Genomic DNA, 23,137 nt, shown 5'->3' with positions numbered 1-23,137 from the left:
TTGCTAAGTGCATCTCCAGCACCCATCTACCCATTCCGAGCAGAAAATCTAGTGCCTGCTCTGGAGACAGTCCAACTTCCCTTTGTCAACTTTAACAGAGTCATCCAGACTCAAAACGGTAGCTCCCTTCTCTCTCCACAGATGCTGTCAGACCTGCTGATATTGTGCAGCATTTTCTCTTCTTGTCCCTAAATTCAGGCCATCCTTCAATTGGCTGCTTGAGCAAAAGGTCTTATGCACAAAATTAACTGGACTCTATTGTGTTTCCACTCATTCGGTGTACCGGTCTGCATTGATACACCAGTGCAACTGAGGTATTGGACTTCCTACTGTATGAAGCATCTACCCCTAGCTATGCCCACTAGCCATCATTACCTAGTAATCAGGTCTTGCCTATTTTCTGGGAAAGCAAAGAGTTGGCTGTCCAAAGTAACAAACCTAAACACATACTAGTATCTGATCCAGCAGTGCTGCTGAGACAGTGTAGATGGGGCTTTATTCTGCATTGTCCTTGTGTTATACCTGACCTGGTACAGCTGGTTTGAAATGAATAAATGTGTTCCACTGCCAGAGAATTCCATTCTCATAAAATTCCTACAGTGCAGAAAGAGGTCAGTCAGCCCATTGAGTCTGCACTGACCCTCCAAAAGAGCATCTTATCTTGGCCCAATCTTGTGCCCTATCCCTGTAATCCCACTTGACCGTTGGACACTAAAGGGCAATTTAGCGTGGCCAATTCACCGAACCTGCACATCTTTGGACTGTGGGAGGAAACCGGGGCACCTGGAGGAAACGCACAGAGACACGAGGAGAACGTACAACTCCACACACAGTCACCCAAAGTCAGAAATGAACCTGGGTCCCTGGAGCTGTGAGACAGCGGTGCTAACCACTGTGCCACCCTGTTAGAATGCTAAACCTCCCCAGCCAAGAGTGATATTGACATTCCCTTCATTGGAAAATGGAATTTTCATGGCAATCTCTAACTTAAATTACTAGTCTCAAGTTCATACAATGAAGTTGCGCGAGTTAAAGGCCACTAACAGTGGATTGCTTCTCTGTGATAGGTTGCCAGGTGGAGAAGAGGCTTTGTCACCCATTGAGTTTGGAAACAGCTGGCTCACCAGACTGAATAAAGACACACTGTGCATTGTTAAAGATATTGAGGACCCATGCAATGGTACAACACTTGCTGACAACCAATCAACAAACAGCACTTGCAGCATTATCATGGTAACGTTTGTGGAATAAATTGTTATTGTGATTTAACACCAGGAACCTGCTTTAGCAGCTTGGTCTGTTCAAAATGGAAGGCAATCCTTGCCCAATCTCTCAATCCTCATGGGCTCATTCCTTGTCGACGGCTAAACTTGCCAATGTTACGAGATTGTCCCAGAGTTCCCGAAATTCAATATTCACCTCCTAGGCACTGTTCCAAGCAACCCAGGAGAAAAGTCATCGTGGCATCAGAAAATTTGAGCTGGGGGCAAAAAGGCTGTTTGATAGATGGTCAAGTGTCATCCAATCAGGTAATTGCTCAGTCTGCACACTTTCCAAATGGTGTGAGAAGGCCACAGGGATGAACCTGTTGGATAGCTAATGGCAGAGGCATGGGATTGGGGTAGTTGAAGCTGAAAGGTCATGTGATGAAACCTCCAGCACTGGTTGGCATCCCCAGTGAAGCTGAACAATGGCTAGAGTGGTTACCGGACTGTATAGGATTGGAGCTGCCCTTACTGAATGTTGATGTATTCGGTGACCAATGGTATGAGAAGATTGTAATGGCACTTAGACCCAGCTGGCTACGGAGTTGGCAAACATGCCAGCATAACATATTTTGCCAACCTCAGGTAGAGATCGGCTGTGGTATTTCTCTGGCTTCAATACTATAAGCTGTGTTTACAAGTTTAAAAAAAAAAATTCTATCCTAATCTTCCTTGTACCCTCTATATTATATCTCCCTTTTCTGCAATTGCATCAAAGAAGGCTGGGGAAAAGTGTTCACTTTGACCTAAATCTGTCCCATCCTCTCCTTTATCGCTTATTCTTCCTGATACACCATTGATAATGTTTGTCAGATTTTTTTTCATCCAAACATCCTTTTGGTTGGAAGACATGGATAGCTTTCTGAAATGTATTCATTCAAAATATTCTCCTTTTTAAATAAAAATAGTACAACTATTTCTCTCCCAATTGAGATGAAAGTTCTGAACCCTAATTCTTTAATTGGGCAATCGCAGAAAGGAACGCTCATTCAAATGAATGGATGGGAAATGACAAGCTGCCGGCCTGCGATTATCTGACCTGTCACCCCTGCCAGCCGTGTTCTTTCTGAGAACACACAATTACACAATCACCCGTCTTCGAAGCCTGCCTGATCTACACTTACACATGTTCCTCTGTTAACCACCACAGTCAGGAGACTGATAAATACTCCCACAAGTGGTTTGTGTCTAGCTCATTCCCTTGTTTCTGCCACCAGGATGCCCCCTTTGTAAATGGTGCCAACCCCTCCCTCTCTTTTCTATTTCAATATCTTTTCTGCTCTGTGTTTGCTACCTAACTGAGAGGTACGATACGGGATGTTGTGTTTCTCTGGTTTGTTGTATATTTTATGTATCGGAGAGAAGATTCCAATTTTTAAGGATTTTTAACACATTTATTAACAAGAGTTAAAATATCACTGCAGTCACAAAATGTCTGCACTCTCGCTTGTCCCTATTCTACCTCGTGATCAGGTTTGTCCAACCGATGGTGTGAGCAGGGGAGAGCGAGCATGTGCAGGGGAGAGCGAGCGTGTGCAGGGGAGAGCGAGCGTGTGCAGGGGAGAGCGAGTGTGTGCAGGGGAGAGTGGGCGTGTGCAGGAGAGAGCAAGCGTGTGTGGGGGGAGAGCGAGTGTGTGCAGGGGAGAGCGGGCGTGTGCGGGAGAGAACGAGCATGTGCGGGAGAGAGCAAGCGTGTGATGGGGAGAGCAAGCGTGGGTGGGGGAGAGCGAGCGTGTGCGGGGGAGAGCGAGCATGTGCGGGAGAGCGCGAGCGTGTGCGAGGGAGAGTGAGCGTGTGCGAGGGAGCGTGAGCGTGTGCGGGAGGGAGAGAGTGTGGGAGAGAGAGAGTCTGTGCGGGAGAGCGGGAGCGAGTGCAGGGGAGAGCGAGCGTGTGCAGAAGAGGCACTTCAGCCCATCAACTCTGCACTAACATATGAAAAACATCTGACCTACCTCCTAATCTCATTTACCAGCACGTGACCTCGAATGCGTGCCAAATACTCATCCAGGTACTTTTTAAAGGATGTGATGCAACCCGCCTCTGCCACCCTCCCAGGCGGTGCATTCTAGACTATCACCATCCACTGGGTAAAAATGTTTTTCCTCACATCCCCCCCTAAACTTCACCTTAAACTTGTGTCCCCTCAACTGACACTTAAGGGGAACAACTGCTCCCTATCCACCTTGTCCATTCCCCTCATAATCTTGTGTACTTCGATCAGGTCGCCCCTCAGTCTTCTCTGCTCCAACGAAAACAACCCAAGGCTACGTAACATCGCTTCATTACTTAAATGTTCCATGCCAAGCAACATCCTGGTGAATCGCCTCTGCACCCCCTCCAATTCAGTCATATCTTTCCTGTAATGTGGCAACCAGAACTGCACAAGCTACTCCAGCTGTGGCCTCACCAAAGTTGTATATAATTCCAACATGACCTCCCTGCTTTTGCGATTGATAAAGACTGGTGCCCTATATTTCTTTTTCACCAGCCTATTAAACATCCCTTCTGCCTTCAGAGCTCTATGGACAAACACGCCAATGTCCCTTTGTTCCTCAGAACTTCCCAGTGTCAGGCCATTCATTGAATACTTCCTTGTCAAATGACTTCTTCCAAATTGTAGCACCTCACTTTTCAGGGTTAAATTCCATCTGCCATTTATCTGCCCATTTGAGCATCCCATCTATATCTTCCTATAGCCCAAGACACTCAACCTCACTGTTAGCCACCCGGCTAATCTTTGTGTCATCCGCAAACCTCTCCACCTACATAGTAATCTATGTAGTTAATATAAATAACAGATAATAGGGGACCCAGCACAGATCCCTGTGATACGCCACCGAACACAGGCTTCCAGCACTAAAGCAGCCTTCTGTCTTCACCCTCTGTCCCCTACAGCTGAGCCAGTTTTGAATCCACCTTGTCAAGTTACCCTGTATCCCATGTGCTTTGTCCTCTTTATAAGTCTCTCATGTGGGACCTTGTCAAAGGCTTTGCTGAAATCCATATAAACTGCATCGACTACCCTCATCTACATACCTGGTCACATGCTCAAAAAATTCAATCATATTTGTTAGGCGTACTGGCAGGTAGGCTGGAGCAGTGCCTCCTGAAGGTGATAGGTGAAGATGAGACGGGGTTCGTGAGAGGGAGGCAGCTCTTTTCAAACGTTAGAAGGGTATTGAACGTCATTATGGCACCGGCAGAGGGAAAGGAAACAGAGGTGGTTGTGGCATTGGATGCTGAGAAGTAGTTTGACAGGGTAGAATGGGGGGGTACTTGATGGCAGTTCTGGAGCGGTTTGGGATTGGACCAAGATTTGTGAACTGGGTAAAGCTACCTACTACATAAGGAGCCGAGTGCGAGTGTCCACACAAACATCAGCTCGAGATACTTTTCTCTCCACCGTGGGATGAGGCAGGGATGTCCCATGGCTGCCCTGCTGTTTGCACTCGCGATTGAGCCATTGGCCATCGCATTAAGAAGTTCGGGGGTATGGAAAGGAATAGTGGGGGGGGGGGTGGGGGTGGGGGGGGTGGTAGAGCATAGAGTGTCCTTATGTGCCGATGACTTGCTGTTATACGTGCCGGAACCGAGTGTCGATAGGGGAATGTTGAAGCTGCTTCGAGTGTTTGGGTCTTTCTCGGGGTAAATCTAGACAAGAGTGAGTATTTTGTGGTGTCTCGGCTGGGGGTGGGGGCAGGGGTGGGGGGGCTGCCATTCCATAGGGCAGGGACTCACTTTAGGTACCTGGGGGTGCAGGTTGCCCGGGAGTTGGGGGGGCTCCTCAGGTACAATATTACTAGTTTGGTGAGGAGAGTGCAAGCTGATCTGGCAAGGTGGGATGATCCCCCTCTGTCACTGGCGGGTCGGGGACAGGCGGTTAAAATGAATGTGTTGCCGCGATTTCTGTTTATTATTCAAAGTCTGCCGATTTTCCTGTCAACGGCTTTTTTCAGAGAGGTTGAGGGAAGGGTTACTTCGTCCATATGGGGAGGGAGGGTGGCCAGAGTTAGAAAGGTGCTGCTACAGAGGGGAAGGCAGGCAGGGGGTTTGGGTCTTCCGAACCTGATTTATTACAACTGGGTGGCGAATGTGGAGAAGTTGCGGAGCTGGGTCAGAGGGGTTGATTCCCAGTGGGCCAGATTGAAGGAGAGTTTGTGCAGGGGGTCGGGATTGAAAGCACTAGCCACAGCGTCGCTCCCGATGGCCCCGGGGAAATACTCAGGGAGTCCGGTAATAATAGCTTCACTGAGAATTTGGATGCAGTTTCGCCAACACTTTGGGTTGGGGGCAGGGTCAAGGGAAATGTCGATTCGGGGGAATCCCAGATTTGAGCCAGGGAAGTGGGATGGAAATTTTCGGAAATGGGAGGAGAAGGGGATTAAGACACTAAAAGATTTGTTTCTTAGAGGTTGGTTTGCAGGATTGAAGGAGCTGGAAGCGAAGTACGGGCTGGGGCAGGGGGAAATGTTGAGATACATGCAGGTTCGAGATTTTGCCAGAAAGGCGATACCGAGCTTCCCGGTAGAGCCGGCCTCCAAATTGCTGGAGGAGGTGCTGACGACAGGGGGACTGGAGAAGGGGGTACTGTCAGCGGTTTACTGGGCTATTTTGGAGGAGGAGAAGGCACAACTGGAAGGGATCAAAGCAAAGTGGGAGGAAGAGTTGGGAGAGGATATGGAGGAGGGGTTCTGGTGTGAGGTACTCCGGAGAGTGAATGTCTCCACCTCGTGCACGAGGTTGCTGATATACAGAGCACAACTCACGAGGGCGAGGATGCGCCGACTCTTTTAAGGAGTAGAAGATGTGTGTGAACGTTGCGGGGGTGGGGTGGGGGGCGGAGGGGGGGCTAATCACGTTCATATGTTTTGGTCCTGTCCAAAGCGAGAGGATTACTGGAAAGAGGTTTTTAGGGTATTTCTAAAGTGGTGCACAGAAAACTGGACCCATAGAAGGCCATATTTGGGGTGTCGGACCAGCCAGGGTTGGAAACAGGTGGGGAGGCAGATGTTGTAGCCTTCGCCTCGTTGATCGCCCGAAGGCGGATCCTGATAGGTTGGAGAGCAACCTCTCCACCCTGTGCCCTGGCGTGGCGGGGGGACTGTTGGAATTCTTGACTCTTGAGAAGGTTAAGTTTGAACTGAGGGGAAGGATGGAGGGGTTCTACAATTCATGGGCTTTATTCATTATGCACTTTCAAGAACTAGATAACATCGAACATTAGTTGGGGCATGTGGGTGGGAGGGTTGGGGGGACGGCGGCTGTGTGTGTTAATGGCGACCATGGGTGATCCCTAATTCCTTTTTGTCATTTGTTTGTGTGAACATGCGAGCTAATGTTTGGGGTTTGGTGGGAGGATGGGATCATTGTTATTGATATGGGGATTGACGTATTTGTAACTGATTATTGTTTATTGTTGGTGGGTGTAAATTTGGGAGAAAATATGAAAAAGGAGGAGAATAAAAAATACTTTAAAAATTTTTTTTAAAAATTGTTAGTCATAATCTCCCTCTCACAAAGCCATGCTGACTATTCCTGATCAAACCTTGCCTCCCCAAGTGGAGACAGATTCTCTCCTTCAGAATTTTCTCCCAATAGTTTCCCTACCACTGGTGAGACTCACTGGTCTATAGCTCTCTGGCTTACTTCTACAACTTCCTTAAATAGTGGGACAACATTAGCTGTTCTCCAGTCCTCTGGCACCTCCCCTAAGACCAGAGAGGAATTAAAAATTTGGGTCAGAACCCCTGCAATCTCCTCTCTCACACCCCACAGCATCCCGGGGCACAATTCATCCGGACTTGGAAATTTATTCACATTTAAGACGGCCAACACTTCCAATACCTTGTCACTCCCTCTGTCAATGTGCTCAAGAATCTCACAGTCTCTCTCCCTGAGTTCCATCCCTACATCCTCATTCTCTTGGATGAAGATGGATGTGAACTATTCATTCAACACCCGACCAATGTCCTCTGGCTGTGCCTCCTTGGTCCCTAATCGACCCTTCTCTTTCCCTGATTATCCTCTTCCCATGGATGTACTTATGGAATATCTTGGGATTTTCCCTATTTTTACCAGCCAGAGCTTTCTCATATCCCCTCTTTGCTCTCCGAATTGTAGTTTTTTAGTTCCATGCTGCACTTTCTGTCCTCCACTAATGCCTCAACTGATTTGCTCCCCTTGTACCTGCGAAAAGCCTCTTTTGCTTCACATTTTATCCTGAACATCTTTGGTCATCCATGGTTCTCTGGGCTTGTTACTGCTTCCCATCACACGAGAGGGAGCAAGTTGGGCCTGTACCCTCCCCATTTCCCTTTTGAACACTCCCCCCCCCCCCCTCCCCCACTATGCTTCTGTAGATTTCCCCACAAGTAGCTGTTCCCAACCTACCTTCTTGGCTGGCCAAACTCTGCCTTATTTTACAAAAATCCACTCTACCCCAATCCAAAATTTGTCCATAACAAGTGTAAATTGTACCATGTTGTGGGCGCTAACATGCTCCCTCCCCATCACCTCAGCCACCTATTCCACAGAATTAGATCCAGCACTGCAATGTCCCTTGTTGGACCCTCTACATATTAACCTAAAAAGTCCTCCTGTGTACATTTTAAGAAGTCCACTCCACCCAAGACCTTAACTCTATGACTATCCCAATTAATGTTGGGAAAGTTGAAATCATCTAATATAACTACCCCATTACTTTTACACACCACTGCGAATTGTTCACATACTTGCTCCTCAAGTTCCCACTGACTATATGGGGGTCTATAATAAACACCTAGCAATGTGGCTACCCCTTTTTAATTCCTAGGCTCTACCCACAAAGCTTCATTTGATGCCCCCTCCAAGATATCATCTCTCCTACTGCAGTAACCGACTCCTTAATTAATAATGCAATGCCTCCTCCTCCTTTAACCCCTCCTCTGTCTTGCCTGAAGATTCTATATCCTGGTATGTTGAGCTGCCAATCTTGCCCCTCCCTCAAACACGCCTCTGTGATTGCTACTGTGTCACTATTCCACTTGTGAATCCTCACACTTAATTCATCCGTTTTACCAGCAATATTTCTGGCATTAAAGGAGATGCCTTCCAGCGTTGCCTTACTCCTTTGAAATGTAATACAGCTGTACTCCCTCTGACTTGATTATTTTTCTGTGTTATGCTGTGTCCCTATTCTGCTAACAGTCTGCGTCCCCTCCCCCGCTGAATCAGTTTAGACTCCTCCCAACAACACTAGCAACCAGCCCGTAAGGATGTTGTTCCAGCTTTGATTCAGATGTAAACCATCCCGTTTGTACAGGTCCCACATTCCCCAGAAACGGTCCCAGTAATCCAGGAATCTAAAACCCTCCATCCTGCGCCAATTCTTAAGCCACGCATTCATCTACACTATTTTCCTATTTCTGTGCTCACGAGCACGTGCCACTGGGAGTAATCCAGAGAGGTCTTGCTTTTTAGTCTACTGCCTAGCTCCCTGAATTCTTGATAAAAGACTTTGGGCTGGATTCTCCGCCGGCGGGATGCTCCATTTTGCTGGCAGCCCGGGGGTTTCCTGATGGCGTGGGGCTGCCCCACAATGGGAAACCCCATTGATCTGCTGGCGTAACGGAGCATCCTGCCGGCAGAGTGAAAGAGAAATGTGGTGTGGCGGGGCGGAGAATCAAGCCTCCAATCCCTCTTTCTACCTATATCATTGGTACAAACATGTACCATGATCTCTGCCTTATCACCCTTCCACTTCTGGATGCCCTGCAACGGTTCAGTTATATCCTGGACTCTGGTACCAGGGAGGCAACACACCATCCTGGAGTCACATTGAACTCCACAGTAGCGTTTATCAGTTTTGCTGTCTATAGAATCCCCTATTACCATTACTCTTCCTCTCTTCTGCCCCTTCGTTACACACAGGCTACTTGTGGTGCCAGCAGCCTGATTCTGTCTGCACCCCCTGTAGAAACCAGCCTCATCAATCTCCAAAAAGGAATACCGATTTGTGAGTGGGACCCCAGGGAATACCTTTTTTTTAAAAGAATTTTTATTAAAGGTTTTCATAAAATATCAGTAACAAAATGAAAAAGGAACCCAACAGGGTTAAGCCTTGAGAGGGTCGGTACAAGGGTTCTTTAGGTGGTGGCAACAGTTCTTAGACTTCCTGGCAGAGCGATAGACATTGGTCAATGGCAGCAGCAACTTGGGGGGGGGGGGGGGGGGGTCACTTTATTATTTTTTGTTTTTGTTATTTACACTGGAGGGTCTGAGGGGGTGTATATATTTGTTGTGTCCCCAGGGAATTCCTGAACTACCTGCCTGTTTATCTTTGGCTGCCTGGTGGTCACCCATTCCTTTCCTTTCTCATATACCTTCGGCTGCGGTGTGACCACCTCTTTAAACATGATATCCACGATGCTCTCAGACTCACGGATGCTCCAGTTTCCCCTGCTGTTGTTCCAGCTCTGAAACCCGAGCTTCCAGGAGCTGCAGGTGGACACACTTCCTGCAAACATGCTGGTCCCGGGCACTGGAAATATGACTGGCTTCCCACATAGTGCAGGATGAGAATACCAAGGCCTTGAATTCTCCTGCCATGTCTAAACCCTTTAAATTTAAAACTTTTGAATACTAATTCCATACTCTTGCTAAAACAGTGACTTACAGTTTAATGTAGTCTTAAATATAGTTCCTCAGGGTAGTGTTCTAGGTCCAACCATCTTCAATTGCTTCACCAATAACCATCCCTCCATCCTAAGGTTAGAAGTTGGGATGTTAACTAAAGATGGCATCATGTTCAGTACCATTCATGACGACTCTGAAGCTGAAGCATTTGGTGTCCAAATGCAGCAAGGCCTGGACAAACTTCAGATCTGTCAAGTGGCAAGCACACAAGGGCCTGGCAATGACCATCTCCAAAAAGAGAGAATCTAATCATCACCCCTTCAATGGCATTACAATTGCTGAATCAGCCATATTAATACTGTGGCTACAAGAGCAGGTCAGATGCTAGGAATTCTACAACAAGTAACTCACCTTCTAACTCCCCGAACCCTGTCCATCATCTCCAAGGCACAAGCCAGGAGTATGATGGAATACTGTCCACCTGCCTGGATTGGGGCAGCTCCAACAACGCTCAAGACGTTTTCCACCTTCCAGGGCAAAGCAGACCACTTGATTAACACTCCATCCACCATTTTAAACATTCACTCCCTTCACCTACACGGTGGCAGCAGTGTGTACCTTGCGCAAGATGCACTGCATGCAGCAACTCACTAATGCTCCTTTGACAGCACCTTTCAAACCCATGACCTCGACCCTAGATGGACAAGGGCAGCAGATACATGGGAACATCACCCCCTGCAAGTCCCTATCCAGGCCACACGCCTGCCTGACTTGGAAATATATCGTCGTTCCTTCACTATCACCAGGTCAAAATCATGGAACTCCCTCCCTAACAGCACTGTAGGTATACCTACACCACATGGATGACAGTGGTTTAATGAGGTGGCTCACTACCACTTTCTCAAGGGCAATTAGGGAAAGGCAATAAATGCTGGTCTCGCCAGTGACACCCACATCCCACAACAAAGTTTTTTTTTAAACTTTGATTTTATCCCTACTAACCTGTCAGAAACATGACGCTCAGCAGGTAAATAGCAATAGGTTCTCTTCCCGCACAGCCTTTTCCTGCTGGCTTCAATATTAAATGGCAGGGTTCTGTATGAGGATGAGGAATCTGTGGGACCCTCTGCAATTTCTGCAAACCAGGGTCCTATATCATCTATCGGATTCCAAAGATATCTTAACCAAGGGTTGAGCAGATGTGCTGCTGCATATTTCCCAACTGAAGCAGTTGGTAACTGGTGGAAAGGGGAGCAGCACCTCATGTGTAATCCACAGTTTCCCTTAGGCCAGGAAAGTCACAACCTCATCAGGCCGAGATTCTCCACCTCCCACCATTCTACTGGATCCTCCCAAAACCACCTCCTGCTTGCTGGAAGCTGTTGAGATTGTCTGACCATTTACTTGATGAAAGCCACTCTGTGCCTCCTTTCACAGCCATTCCAGGCAGGAAGTGAATCAGTTGCCCACAATTCAAGCCCGGGCCTGAGAAATGGGCCCATATGTACATTTTGTAATTGCTTCAGTTGAGACCTACTCTGGAATAAAATGTCCGCCTTAATGTTGCTGCCATGTTTGATCAGATAATGTAGAGGGAGCTTTAACCTTGTGTTTTATCCAATTTCAGACTTATAGTGGGACATGTTAGGGAGCGTTTCGATCCATAAATCTGACTCCAAATATTGAAATTTAAATGTCATGACTACTAACCTACCCTTCACCTTTGGTAACATTCTAGGCTGTATGAGTTATGCTGTTAGAAGTACTCCATTGGTGATCGCTTACTCTGTCCTGTTCTCAGGGTCCATTGTTTGAGGCAGCACATGAGAGTGTCGACCCTCAGCCTTATTATCGGGCATGTCTGACTGACCTGTGCGGCTGTGTTGAACAGACGTGGTGCCTGTGCAACATCCTATCAGCCTATGCCTTCCGTGCCCTGAGAAATGGAATCATCTTAAACTGGAGAAATGAAACACTATGTGGTGAGTGCACAGGTACGATAGTAAACTGGCCAGCGGTTGGTCAGTTGGAGCTTATTTTGGAGAATAGTGAGATATCATGTTTTTTTAACTTCGTAAAACATTCAAAGTGGAGGATTAGCAAACCAAATATGGCACTGAGCCACACAAGGAGATATTAGGATATCTGGCCAAAGGCTCAGTCAAAGAGGTAGGTTTTAAAAAGTGCCTTAACGCATGGTGTTCTTTGAGTTGCTCATTTCAGGATGGTTGGTGTAGTGTTCACAAAGACCAAAAAATAGCTTTAACTGAAACAAAGCTATAAATTGATTCACACTACTAACTTGGATTCGACACGTACTCCTAAAGAATACACAGTTGATTAATAACATCTAAACTGCACTCATTTGCAGCTAATCTCACTACTGGTTTAAACTATGATCTGCATTCACTTACACTATCTGTACTCCTGACTCTCTCCAGCTAACTCCTGCACCCACTCTCCCACAAGGCTTAGCATCACTGCCTTATATAGTTGTAACTGTAGCTCCCTGTCGTGGCTACTCTCAACACTTCATTAACCCTTGTAGTTCTGATCATTATAATACCTCATAAAGGAGGAAATGGAAAGTAGAGAAACCGAGAGCTTTAGGTCAAACATTCCAGAACTTAGGCACAGCCACTAAGAGTCGCCTCCAATTATAGACCAGCTAAGGGCTGAACTCTGCCTTATCTCAGGGATTGGAAATGGGGAATCCGTTTTCCTGCAGTAATGTTTTACCCTTTTCACCTTACTCACAACTTCAGTTGCTCCTCCTGTCTAATAGCAGTGGTGATCCACAGCAGCGAGTAGGTGGTGCTGATCAAAGCCTAGGGCTAACAGGCCTGGAGAAGCTGGGGCTATAGAGCAAGTGTTAGCACCTCTGATATTCTCTCCGAGCTGCACTCGCCTTCACATGTGGGACCAGAACCTCAAATATGTTGGGAGTTACAGGCACCGTCCTGCAACACCCTGCATCAGCGTAACATCTCCAGTGTAAGTTATAACAACATTGCCAACACAAACAGCCAAGGTGAGGAGCTGAGCAGTAACCCTTAAAAACCCTGCCATTGTCCTTCAACACGATTTCTCTCACACACCCTTTTTGTCTTCTCTTCTTTGCCCACTGAACAGAATTGACAGATGAAGTTAAGATAGTGATCAGCCATAATCCAGTTGAATGCCTTGTAAGGGTTGAACAGGCCTACTCCTGTCCATGTATCCTGAAGCTGTTGAAAGTCACTGAGATACTTTACTCCACTAACCAAGTGACCATTCTTTGCTGCAAATGGTGAACATCAGCAGGATCGTTCTCCATTATCGCAACTAAGTTCATTCCTTATCTCGTCCGATTCCAGTACACGTTTTCCAGTGAGGCTGCTGTTAAATGTTCAGGATCAGGAACTCTGTTTTCTTTTTGTTTACTTCCCACTTCCTGACAAACGCAGGCTAATTGCAACACACCAAGTGGATGCCTTTAGCTAAAGAAGTGCAGGACCTAAGACCTTTAGGTCTGTATACTCAGGATCGCAATGGGCAATGCATTTTCCCACTGAGCCAGTGGAGCACCAATTTCAGCAATCATGTTCTGCAATTATGTGATATTAGTAAAATCAGTTGCATAGAATCTGACTAACATCTGTATCTGGGTTAGCTTTTACCCAGGGCACTCTCATTCCGAATGTCACGATAAATAAACAATTCTGTGTTTTCTTTCTCAGGTGCAAGTTGCAACGGGGGCTCGCGTTATAATGAGTGCAGCTGCCCTCAGACTTGTTCCACCCATCTACGGTCAGACATTCGGTGCTCTACTGCCTCCTGTATGCCCGGGTGCCAGTGCCCTGAAGGTAACAAAATAAGCCATACACAGTGTAAGATCAGCTCTCATGTTCAAATGTACACCTGCCCTTCATAGAGCCAGGATCGCAGAAAGACATTCAATCCCTCAACCTGTCATCAGCTCACTTCTCCTTCAATCCATATCGAACCCTGACTCTGTCCCTCTTCTCTAAATGAACCACAGTTCAATTTTCAACCAGTCACCATGCATTGCATAATCAGGCAGCGTATGCCAACAGACCAGATTCACTGCATTATGTGGCAGTTCATACCAACAGCCTCCATTTAATGTTAAGAGTCCGTGCCAAAAGTCTACCATTCGCTGTGTTCTGTGCCAGTCTATAATGGATGGATCGGGGCTGTGCCAATGAAGTATCCTTTTTTCAAATCTCTTTTTATTCTTCTCATTTTCAACATTTTCATTAAATAAACAACAAAAGAAAAAACAAACAAAAACAAATGCAATAACAGTCCCCCAAACACAAACAGCTCAATATACAGACCAAAATATCCACCATACATTCCAGGTAAAAACAAAAATTAACAGTCAATCAGTCAACAGTGTAACTGAAGACAGCAATAACCACCCCCCCCCCCCCACCCATGTTCAATGGTAATCAATTCTCGAAAGTGCAAAAATGAACAATCCCCATGAATTGTAGAACCTTTCCTTCATACCCCTCAGCTCAAACTTCACCTCCTCGAGAGTCAGAAATTCAAGTAGGCCCCTGCGCCAAGCTGAGACACAGAGTGGAGAAGCCGACCTCCGCCCAACAGGACCCACCCCCAGGCAATCAGCGAGGCGAAGGCTAAAATATCTGCCCCGCACATGCCTGCAGCCTGGGCCGGTCTGACACCCCGAAAATGGCTTCAAGGGGCCCAGGCTCGAAGTTCACGTGTACCACCCCCCGAGATGACACTGAAAACCTCCCTCCAATACCTCTCCAGCTTCGGACAGGACCAAAACATATGGATATGGTTTGCGGGGCTCCTCCCACAACGCTCACATATGTCCTCCACTCCCTCCAAGAATCGCCTCATCTTCATCTTCGTGAAGTGCGCCCTATACACAACCTTCAGCTGTATCAGACCCAATCTCGTGCATGAGGTTGAGGCGTTCACCCTCCGGAGCACCTCACACTACAAACTGTCTTCCATAGCCTCCATCAACTCTTCCTCCCACTTGGCATTGATCCCCTCCATGGACACCCCGTCTTCCCCCAAAATCATCCCTTAGATCGCCTACAGCATCCCCTTCTCCATTCCCCCTGCTGCCAATACCTCTTCCAAAAATGAGGGGGCCAGCGCTATCGGGAAGCTCTGAACCACATTCCTAGCCTTCGGAGCTGCACGTACCAATACCCTTCCCCTTGCCCCAGTCCATATTTCTCCCCCAACTCTTCCAACCTCGCAAAACGTCCCCCCAGGAGCAAGTCTTTTAATACCCTGACTCCCTTCTCCTTCCATCTCCGAAACCTCCCATCCAGCTTTCCCGGCTCAAACCTATGGATCCCCCCTAATCGGCATCTCCCCTGACCCAGCCCCTAGCTGAAAATGCTGCCTCAACTGCCTCCAAATCTTGAGTATTGCCACCACCACCGGATTCCCAGAGTACTTGTCCGGAGCCATCGGGAGTGGCGCTGTTACCAACGCCCTCAACCCTGACCCCTTACACAGACCCGCCTGCATTCTAACCCACTGGAACTCCCCCCCTTCCAATCCACCTCCTCACCTTTTCGGCATTCACCGCCCACAGAAATCGTGGCAACACATTCATTTTAATCGCCTGCACCCAACGTGCCAGTGACAGAGGGAAGCTATCCCACCTTGCCAAATCTGCTTTTACCCTCCCCATCAAGCTAGCAAAATTGTACCTACGGAGGCCCCCCCCCCCCCCCCCCCCCCCAGTCCTGTGCGCGACCTGCACCCCCAGATACCTGAGGTGGGTTGCCGCCCTGTGGAATGGCAGCCCTCCCACTCTTGCCCCCACTCTCAGCTGGGAAACTATAAAATATTCACTCTTTTCCAGGTTCAATTTATATCCCGAAAAAGACCCGCAACTTCGGAGAAGTTCCATTAAGTTCCCCATCGACGCACTCGGCTCTGATATATATAATAATCCCCCAGTACTATTTCCTTCCACAACCCCGAGCTCCTTAAAGCGATGGCCAACGGCTCTATTGCTAATGCAAATAACAGAGGGGACATAGGGCACCCCTGCCTGGTCCCCGGGTGCAGTGCAATTTACCCCAAACTCATGTTGTTTGTACGGACGTTCGCCCTTGGTTCCATATATAATAGCCATACCCACTCCGTGAATCTCAGCCTGATCCCAAACCTCACAAGAACGGCCATCGAATACCCCAATTCTACTCGATCATATGCCTTTTCCGCGTCCAGTGCAAATGTAGCGTCATGACTACATTTAACACCGTCCTAATATTTAAGAATAGCTGCCTTCCTTTCGTGAACCCCGTCTGGTCCTCCCCTGTCACCTTGGGGAGGCACCCCCTACAACCCAGCAGTTAGCACCTTTGCAAGTATCTTGGCATCAACATTCAGTAGTGACATAGGCCTGTACGACCCACAATCCATCGGGTCCTTATCTTTCTTTAACAGCAAGGAGATTGAGGCCTGCCCCAATGTTAGCACCCCCTTCCCTATTGCCTCCTCAAACATTCCACCATTAGCTCCGCCAATTTGGACTTAAATGTCTTGTAATATTCCATCTGGCCCAGCCACCTTCCCCGATTCCATGCTCTCAATTGCCGCCTTTACCTCCTATTCCCCCATTGACCTCTCCAGTGTGGCCCTGTCTTCCTCCTCCAGCCTCGGATACTCCAATCCGTCCAGGAACTCCCACATCCCCTGATCTTCCCCCGGTGGCTCCGACCTGTACAGATTTTCACAAAACTCCTCAAACACCTTATTAATCTGGTCCGGGGCTACCACCAATTTTCCCCTCCTATCCCGCACCTGGACAATTTCTCTCCTGCTGCCTCCCTCTGAAGCTGGCCTGCTAGCATGCACCTTCACCCCATACTCATAAGTCGCTTCCCTCACCCTCCTCAGTTGGCGCACCACCTTCTCAGTAGACAATCGATCAAAGCTAGCCTGTAGCTCCCTCTTTCTGTCCAACAGTGCTGCATTTGCATCCCCTGCGTACCTCCTGTCCACTTCCTACATCTCATCTAACAGCCTTTGACGCTCTTCCCTCTCCTCTTTATCCACCTTGGCCTTAAACGATATCACCTCCCCCCTCACTACTGCCTTCAGGGCCTCCCATAACACAGCCTGTGATACTTCTCCTGTACAGTTAAAGCCCTCGTACTCCTCAATCACCCTCCTGATCTTCTCACAAAATCTTCAGTCCCCCAGCAACACCACGTTCATTCTCCACCCCTGTCTCAGCTCTATTCCCTTCTCCAGGACCATGTCCACCCAATACGGCGCATGATCCGAGATTGTTTTCGCCGAATACTCTGATCCCCTAGCCCCAGGTAACAGCGCCTTCCCTACTACAAAGAAGTCTATCCTCGAATAAATCTTGTGAACTGAGGAGAAAAATGAATACTCCTGCTCCCCTTCAAACAAACAAACTCAGTGCCAACACACAAACCCCAGAAAACAGTCTTTGCAACTCCTATCTTGTCCAAATAGGCAACTTCACCCCATTTAACACATATAACAACATGAAATAAAAAATAGAACTATATACAATCTTCCACCCCTCCCCCCGCCCTCAGTCCAAGACCAATCCTCAGTCCCATTTCTGCCCCAGTCCTTCTGCCTTCACAAATGCCTCCGCCACTTCCACCGTCTCGAAATAAAAGTCTTTGAAGTTGTAGGTCACCCTCAACTTAGCTGGGAACACTACGCCAAACCGCACACCACTATTATACAGTGCCATCTTCACTCAGCCAAAGGCAGCCCGTCTCCTCACCAACTCCACTGTTAAGTCCTGGTATATACGTATACCAGCTCTAGCCTACTGGACCTCCCGCTTCTGCTTTGCACAACTCAGGACCTTCTCCTTTACGTGGTGCATATGGAAACAAACAATCACTGCTCTTGGGTGGCTCATTCACCTTTGGTTTAGGCCTTAACAACCTATGAGCCCGATCCAGTTCGTACCGGGACGGATCTTCCCCCTCCCCTACAGCTCCGCCAACATCTGACCAAAGTACTCCGTCGGCTTGGGCCCTCCACCCCTTCAGTCAGGCCCACGATCCTCAGATTTTGCAGCCTAGATCTGTTTTCCAGGTCCATCTTCGCTCGCAGACCTTTGTTGGCCTCCACCACCCTCTGCAGCTCCTCACCCATTGAGGTGAGCTGATCACTGTGTTGCGACAAGGCCTCCTTCACTTCTTTCAGTTTCTTACCCTGCTCCCGCACCTTGGCCGATGTTTTTGACACCGCCGCCTTCATCAGGGTAGTCGCCTCCTCCCTCAGCACTTACAATGCAGCCATCATCTCCTTCCTCATCACCTCCATGTGCTTTACAAATTGTTTTAAAATTCCGAAACCATCACCTCAGTCATCTTTTCTGCCGTGAACAGTGTGGCCCCAACCAGCGATCCAGCCTCCGCCAACTTTCCAGTTGCCGAGCTGACCCTTTCGCTCGATGGCGAACCTTCACTCGCCCCTCCTTCACAGCGGATTTCTTTTGGTTTTTAGGCATCCTCCTCCTTCCTTATGACTTCCTGCACTTATGTAATGTAGAGTTGCCCCTGGGACCGGGCATTAAATTCTAAAAAATCAAGCCTCGGGCAGGAGCCACCCAACGTGCGACTTCCTCCTACATGTCGCCACCAGAAGTCACCAATGAAGTATTCTATACCCACTGCCTCTGCATTGACTGGCGGCCTATACAAATTGAGGGCTAATTGTCAGTGCTGGTGGCAAATTAATAGGAGCCAAATACCAGCACTCGTGTAATGAGGAACTGTATTACATTTAATTTGACAAGATACAAACTTTGCAAAGCCATGTCAATTTTCCATCAACAAAAATGTATATTTTCCGGGCACCCCCACTGAGGGTGGACCTTTACCCCCCCTCTCGGCAGCGGAATTCTCAATTTCCCGTCAAAGTCAGTGAAGTTTTGAATAGCTCACTGCATTCTATGGCTCTGCCCCCATCGCGATGGAACTATGAAATATCGTCCCAGTATCCCCTTTGGCTCAGCATCCATTTTTTCGCCCTGTATGCCTCTAATGCACCAAGGGATGTTTTGTTTTGGTCTGTTGCCGGAAATCGGAACCAGTGAGGGAAATTTGAGGTCCCGGTAAAATAGCAAATTGTGCACCCCAACATCTGTCGGAAAATAGCTTGCAGTTAACAGTCGGAAATAAAATAATTCGCATTTTACATTCAATGTTTTAATATATGAAACTATATTTGGTGCTTCCACTTGACCTAAATTGGACCAATCTGAATATTATCAATTAAGAGAATAATCTGAGTACAAAGTTGGTTTGGAAACCATTTGGATGAAAACGTTTAACTCGTGGCTTACTAGCCATCAAGAAGAAGCATTGAATTGTTTCTCCAGCTTATTTTTTCAATTCTATGCACCCAGTTACCAAAATAATCAGCACAGCAGCTCCAGTAGCTAGAGTTCAAAACCACAAAAGTAGCTAGGTTTCTACCCAGTCACAAATCTGCAACTGGATTCAGTTTAATATATCAAAATAAATCCCTGTTCAGCCTGGCAGTTTTGAGAGCAACAGAACATGCAGAAAGCTATTTTTCTTCCTGCACCTCAAGTACAAGTCAAAGGAAATACTCCCAAAACAAGATCTATCGAAACGGGCCTCAACCTGCTTGTATTTCTGGGGTTAGGCACTTAGCACCAGTGATTGGGTTAAAGGGAAGAAATTTGAATGCTTAAAGATACATTGCTTATTTCTTGTACAAATCACGGTACATTTTCCCAAATGCTTTGCATGAGATGTGCAGGTTAGGTGGATTGGCCATGATCATGCTAAATTGCACCTTAATGTCCAAAAGATGTGATCATTACGGGGATGGGGTGGGGGAGTGGGCCTGGGTATAGTGTTCTTTTGGACTTGATGTGTCGAATGACCTCCTTCTGCACTGTAAGGATTTTAGGTCATTTCTATGACTGGAAACAACATATACTTGCATTTATGTAGCACCTTAAACCTCCCGAGGTGCACCAGGGTCTTGCAGAGACTAAATGGATGCTGAACAGAAGGCGATTAGGAGGGGTAGACAAGAGCTCAGTCTAAGGGGGTCTGAAAGGAGGGAGAGGAAGTGAAGAGGTTTAAGAAGGGAATTACATAACCTGCGACCAGGCAGCTGAAAGCATGCCCACCAATGGTGGGTAAAAGGGAGGGAGCTGTTTCACAAAAGGCTGGAGTCATAGGAACAAGAATTGGTGGAATGCTTGTTATATTGAAGGAAATTACAGAAATAGGGACATGACCACAGCTTACAATGACGTTTTCAGCTTCAGTTAAACTAAAATTGGATCTCCTTAAATTTACAAGGAAACTTTGTTGCAGCTGGTGTGTCAACACATTATGGGCAGAATTTTACACCCCCCCACCTTGTCCCCCCCCACCAAGGCAGGTTCAGATGGGGGGAGAGTGTAAAGTAGCATGGATGGTAGTTCCTCTGAGATCCCATCCGTCTTGACCCAGACACAGTTACATGGTAGGCCAGGCAGGGCCTTGGGCAGGAAACTAATCCTTTCCCCTAATACAGGCCATTTCCCACCCATCCTCAATTTTGAGGCGGCGGGTGCAGGTCAGAGGAGGATGGGAAACCAAAAAAGAAACAATTCTCCGACTTGGGCTCGAGGTGGGTGGGTCGGGGGGGGGGGGGGGGGGGGGGCGGTTGGGGGAGGGCTCCTCACTATGAAGGCGCTTTAAGATTTGGGGCAACCTCCCCTCAAGACCTGGGTACTCCGGCCCTCCCTCCCAACCCCCAAGGGCATCCCTCCTCCCCCTGGTGGGTGCATGTTACACACCGACTCTCAGGATGGCGAGCAAAAATTCTGCATAAAGTGTAATCTGTTTTTTTGGCTGTGAGATGTTTTGAAGTCTGTAGTATTGTTGAAAGGCTTATGACTCTTTTGCTCTGAAGTGATTGGGCAGAACCTGAATTCCCTTCTACATCAATCTATTTCCATGTCTGCAATGGCTGGTGTGATATCTCGGTTATATCTTCAGTGAATTATTCATGGTCAACTTATATTCCTGGTTCCTCAGGTATCTTTTTTGTTTCTTCCCAAGTTTTGCTGAATGAGATAAGAACATAAGAACAATAACTAGGAGCAGGAGTAGGCCATCTGGCCCCTCGAGCCTGCTCCGCCATTCAATGAGATCATGGCTGATCTTTTGTGGACTCAGCTCCACTTTCCGGCCCGAACACCACAATCCTTAATCCCTTTATTCTTCAAAAAACTATCTATCTTTATCTTAAAAACATTTAATGAAGGAGTCTCTTCTGCTTCACTGGGCAAGGAATTCCATAGATATACAACACTTTGGGTGAAGACGTTCCTCCGAAACTCAGTCCGAAATCTACTTCCCCTTATTTTGAGGCTATGCCCCCTAGTTCTGCTTTCACCCGCCAGTGGAAACAACCTGCCCGCATCTATCCTATCTATTCCCTTCATAATTTTATGTGATTCTATAAGATCCCCCGTCATCCTTCTAAATTCCAACGAGTACAGTCCCAGTCTACTCAACCTCTCCTCGTAATCCAACCCCTTTAGCTCTGAGATTAACCTAGTGAATCTCCTCTGCACACCCTCCAGTGCCAGTACGTCCTTTCTCAGATAAGGAGAACAATACTGAACACAATATTCCAGGTGTGGCCTCACTAACACCTTTTCCAGCATAACTTCCCTAGTCTTAAACTCCACCCCTTAGCAATGAAGGACAAAACTCCATTTACCTTCTTTTTTTAAAAAAATATTCCATTTGCCTTCTTAATCACCTGTTGCACCTGTAAACCAACTTTTTGCGACTCATGCACTAGCACACCCAGGTCTCTCTGCACAGCAGCATGTTTTAATATTTTATCATTTAAATAACAATCCCTTTTGCTGTTATTCCTACCAAAATGGATAACCTCACATTTGTCAACATTGTATTCCATCTGCCATACCCTAGCCCATTCACTTAGCCTATCCAAATCCCTCTGCAGACTTCCAGTATCCTCTGCACTTTTTGCTTTACCACTCATCTTAGTGTCGTCTGCAAATTTGGACACATTGCCCTTGGTCCCCAACTCCAAATCATCTATGTAAATTGTGAACAATTGTGGGCCCAACACTGATCCCTGAGGGACACCACTAGCTACTGATTGCCAACCAGAGAAACACCCATTAATCCCCACTCTTTGCTTTCTATAAATTAACCAATCCTCTATCCATGCTAATACTTTCCCCTTAATGCCATACATCGTTATCTTATGCAGCAACCTTTTGTGTGGCACCTTGTCAAAGGCTTTCTGGAAATCCAGATATACCACATCCATTGGCTCCCCATTATCTACCGCACTGGTAATGTCCTCAAAAAATTCCACTAAGTTAGTTAGGCACGACTGCCCTTTATGAATCCATGCTGTGTCTGCCCAATGGGACAATTTCCATCCAGATGCCTAGCTATTTCTTCCTTGATGATAGATTCCAGCATCTTCCCTACTACCGAAGTCAAGCTTACTGGCCTATAATTACCCACTTTCTGCCTACCTCCTTTTTTAAACAGTGGTGTCACGTTTGCTAATTTCCAATCCGCCGGGACCACCCCAGAGTCTAGTGAATTTTGGTAAATTATCACTAGTGCATTTGCAATTTCCCTAGCCATCTCTTTTAGCACTCTGGGATGCATTCCATCAGGGCCAGGAGACTTGTCTACCTTTAGCCCCATTAGCTTGCCCATCACTACCTCCTTAGTGATAACAATCCTCTCAAGGTCCTCACCTGTCAGCCTCATTTCCATCAGTCACTGGCATGTTATTTGTGTCTTCCAATGTGAAGACCAACCCAAAAAACCTGTTCAGTTCCTCAGCCATTTTTCCTGATCTCCCATTATTAAATCTCCCTTCTCATCCTCTAAAGGGCCAATATTTACCTTAACCACTCTTTTTTGTTTTATATATTTGTAGAAACTTTTACTATCTGTTTTTATATTCTGAGCAAGTTTACTCTCATAATCTATCTTACTCTTCTTTATAGCTTTTTTAGTAGCTTTCTGTTGCCCCCTAAATATTTCCCAGTCCTCTAGCCTCCCACTAATCTTTGCTACTTTGTATGCTTTTTCCTTCAATTTGATACACTCCCTTATTTCCTTAGATATCCACGGTCGATTTTCCCTCTTTCTACCGTCCTTCCTTTTTGTTGGTATAAACCTTTGCTGAGCACTGTGAAAAATCGCTTGGAAGGT

The 23,137-nt window shown here is 47.1% G+C and overlaps 1 protein-coding gene across 2 annotated transcripts in view; it reads left to right on the top strand.

The window, feature by feature from the left end:
* LOC140431033 (von Willebrand factor C and EGF domain-containing protein-like) overlaps positions 1-23,137 on the top strand; it is a 633,994-nt gene that overhangs the window by 598,096 nt on the left and 12,761 nt on the right. The window contains exons 41-43 of one of the 2 annotated variants that reach the window (XM_072518932.1): positions 1,068-1,233; positions 11,680-11,872; positions 13,598-13,723. In XM_072518932.1, the coding sequence (XP_072375033.1) occupies positions 1,068-1,233; positions 11,680-11,872; positions 13,598-13,723 (485 nt within the window). The remainder of the gene's footprint in view (positions 1-1,067; positions 1,234-11,679; positions 11,873-13,597; positions 13,724-23,137) is intronic. The other variant, XM_072518933.1, reaches the window with a different exon arrangement.

The sequence above is a fragment of the Scyliorhinus torazame genome, chromosome 10, assembly GCF_047496885.1.
Source record: "Scyliorhinus torazame isolate Kashiwa2021f chromosome 10, sScyTor2.1, whole genome shotgun sequence".
In the NCBI taxonomy this organism is placed as follows: domain Eukaryota; kingdom Metazoa; phylum Chordata; class Chondrichthyes; order Carcharhiniformes; family Scyliorhinidae; genus Scyliorhinus; species Scyliorhinus torazame.
This window is presented reverse-complemented; position numbering and strand designations above follow the sequence as displayed.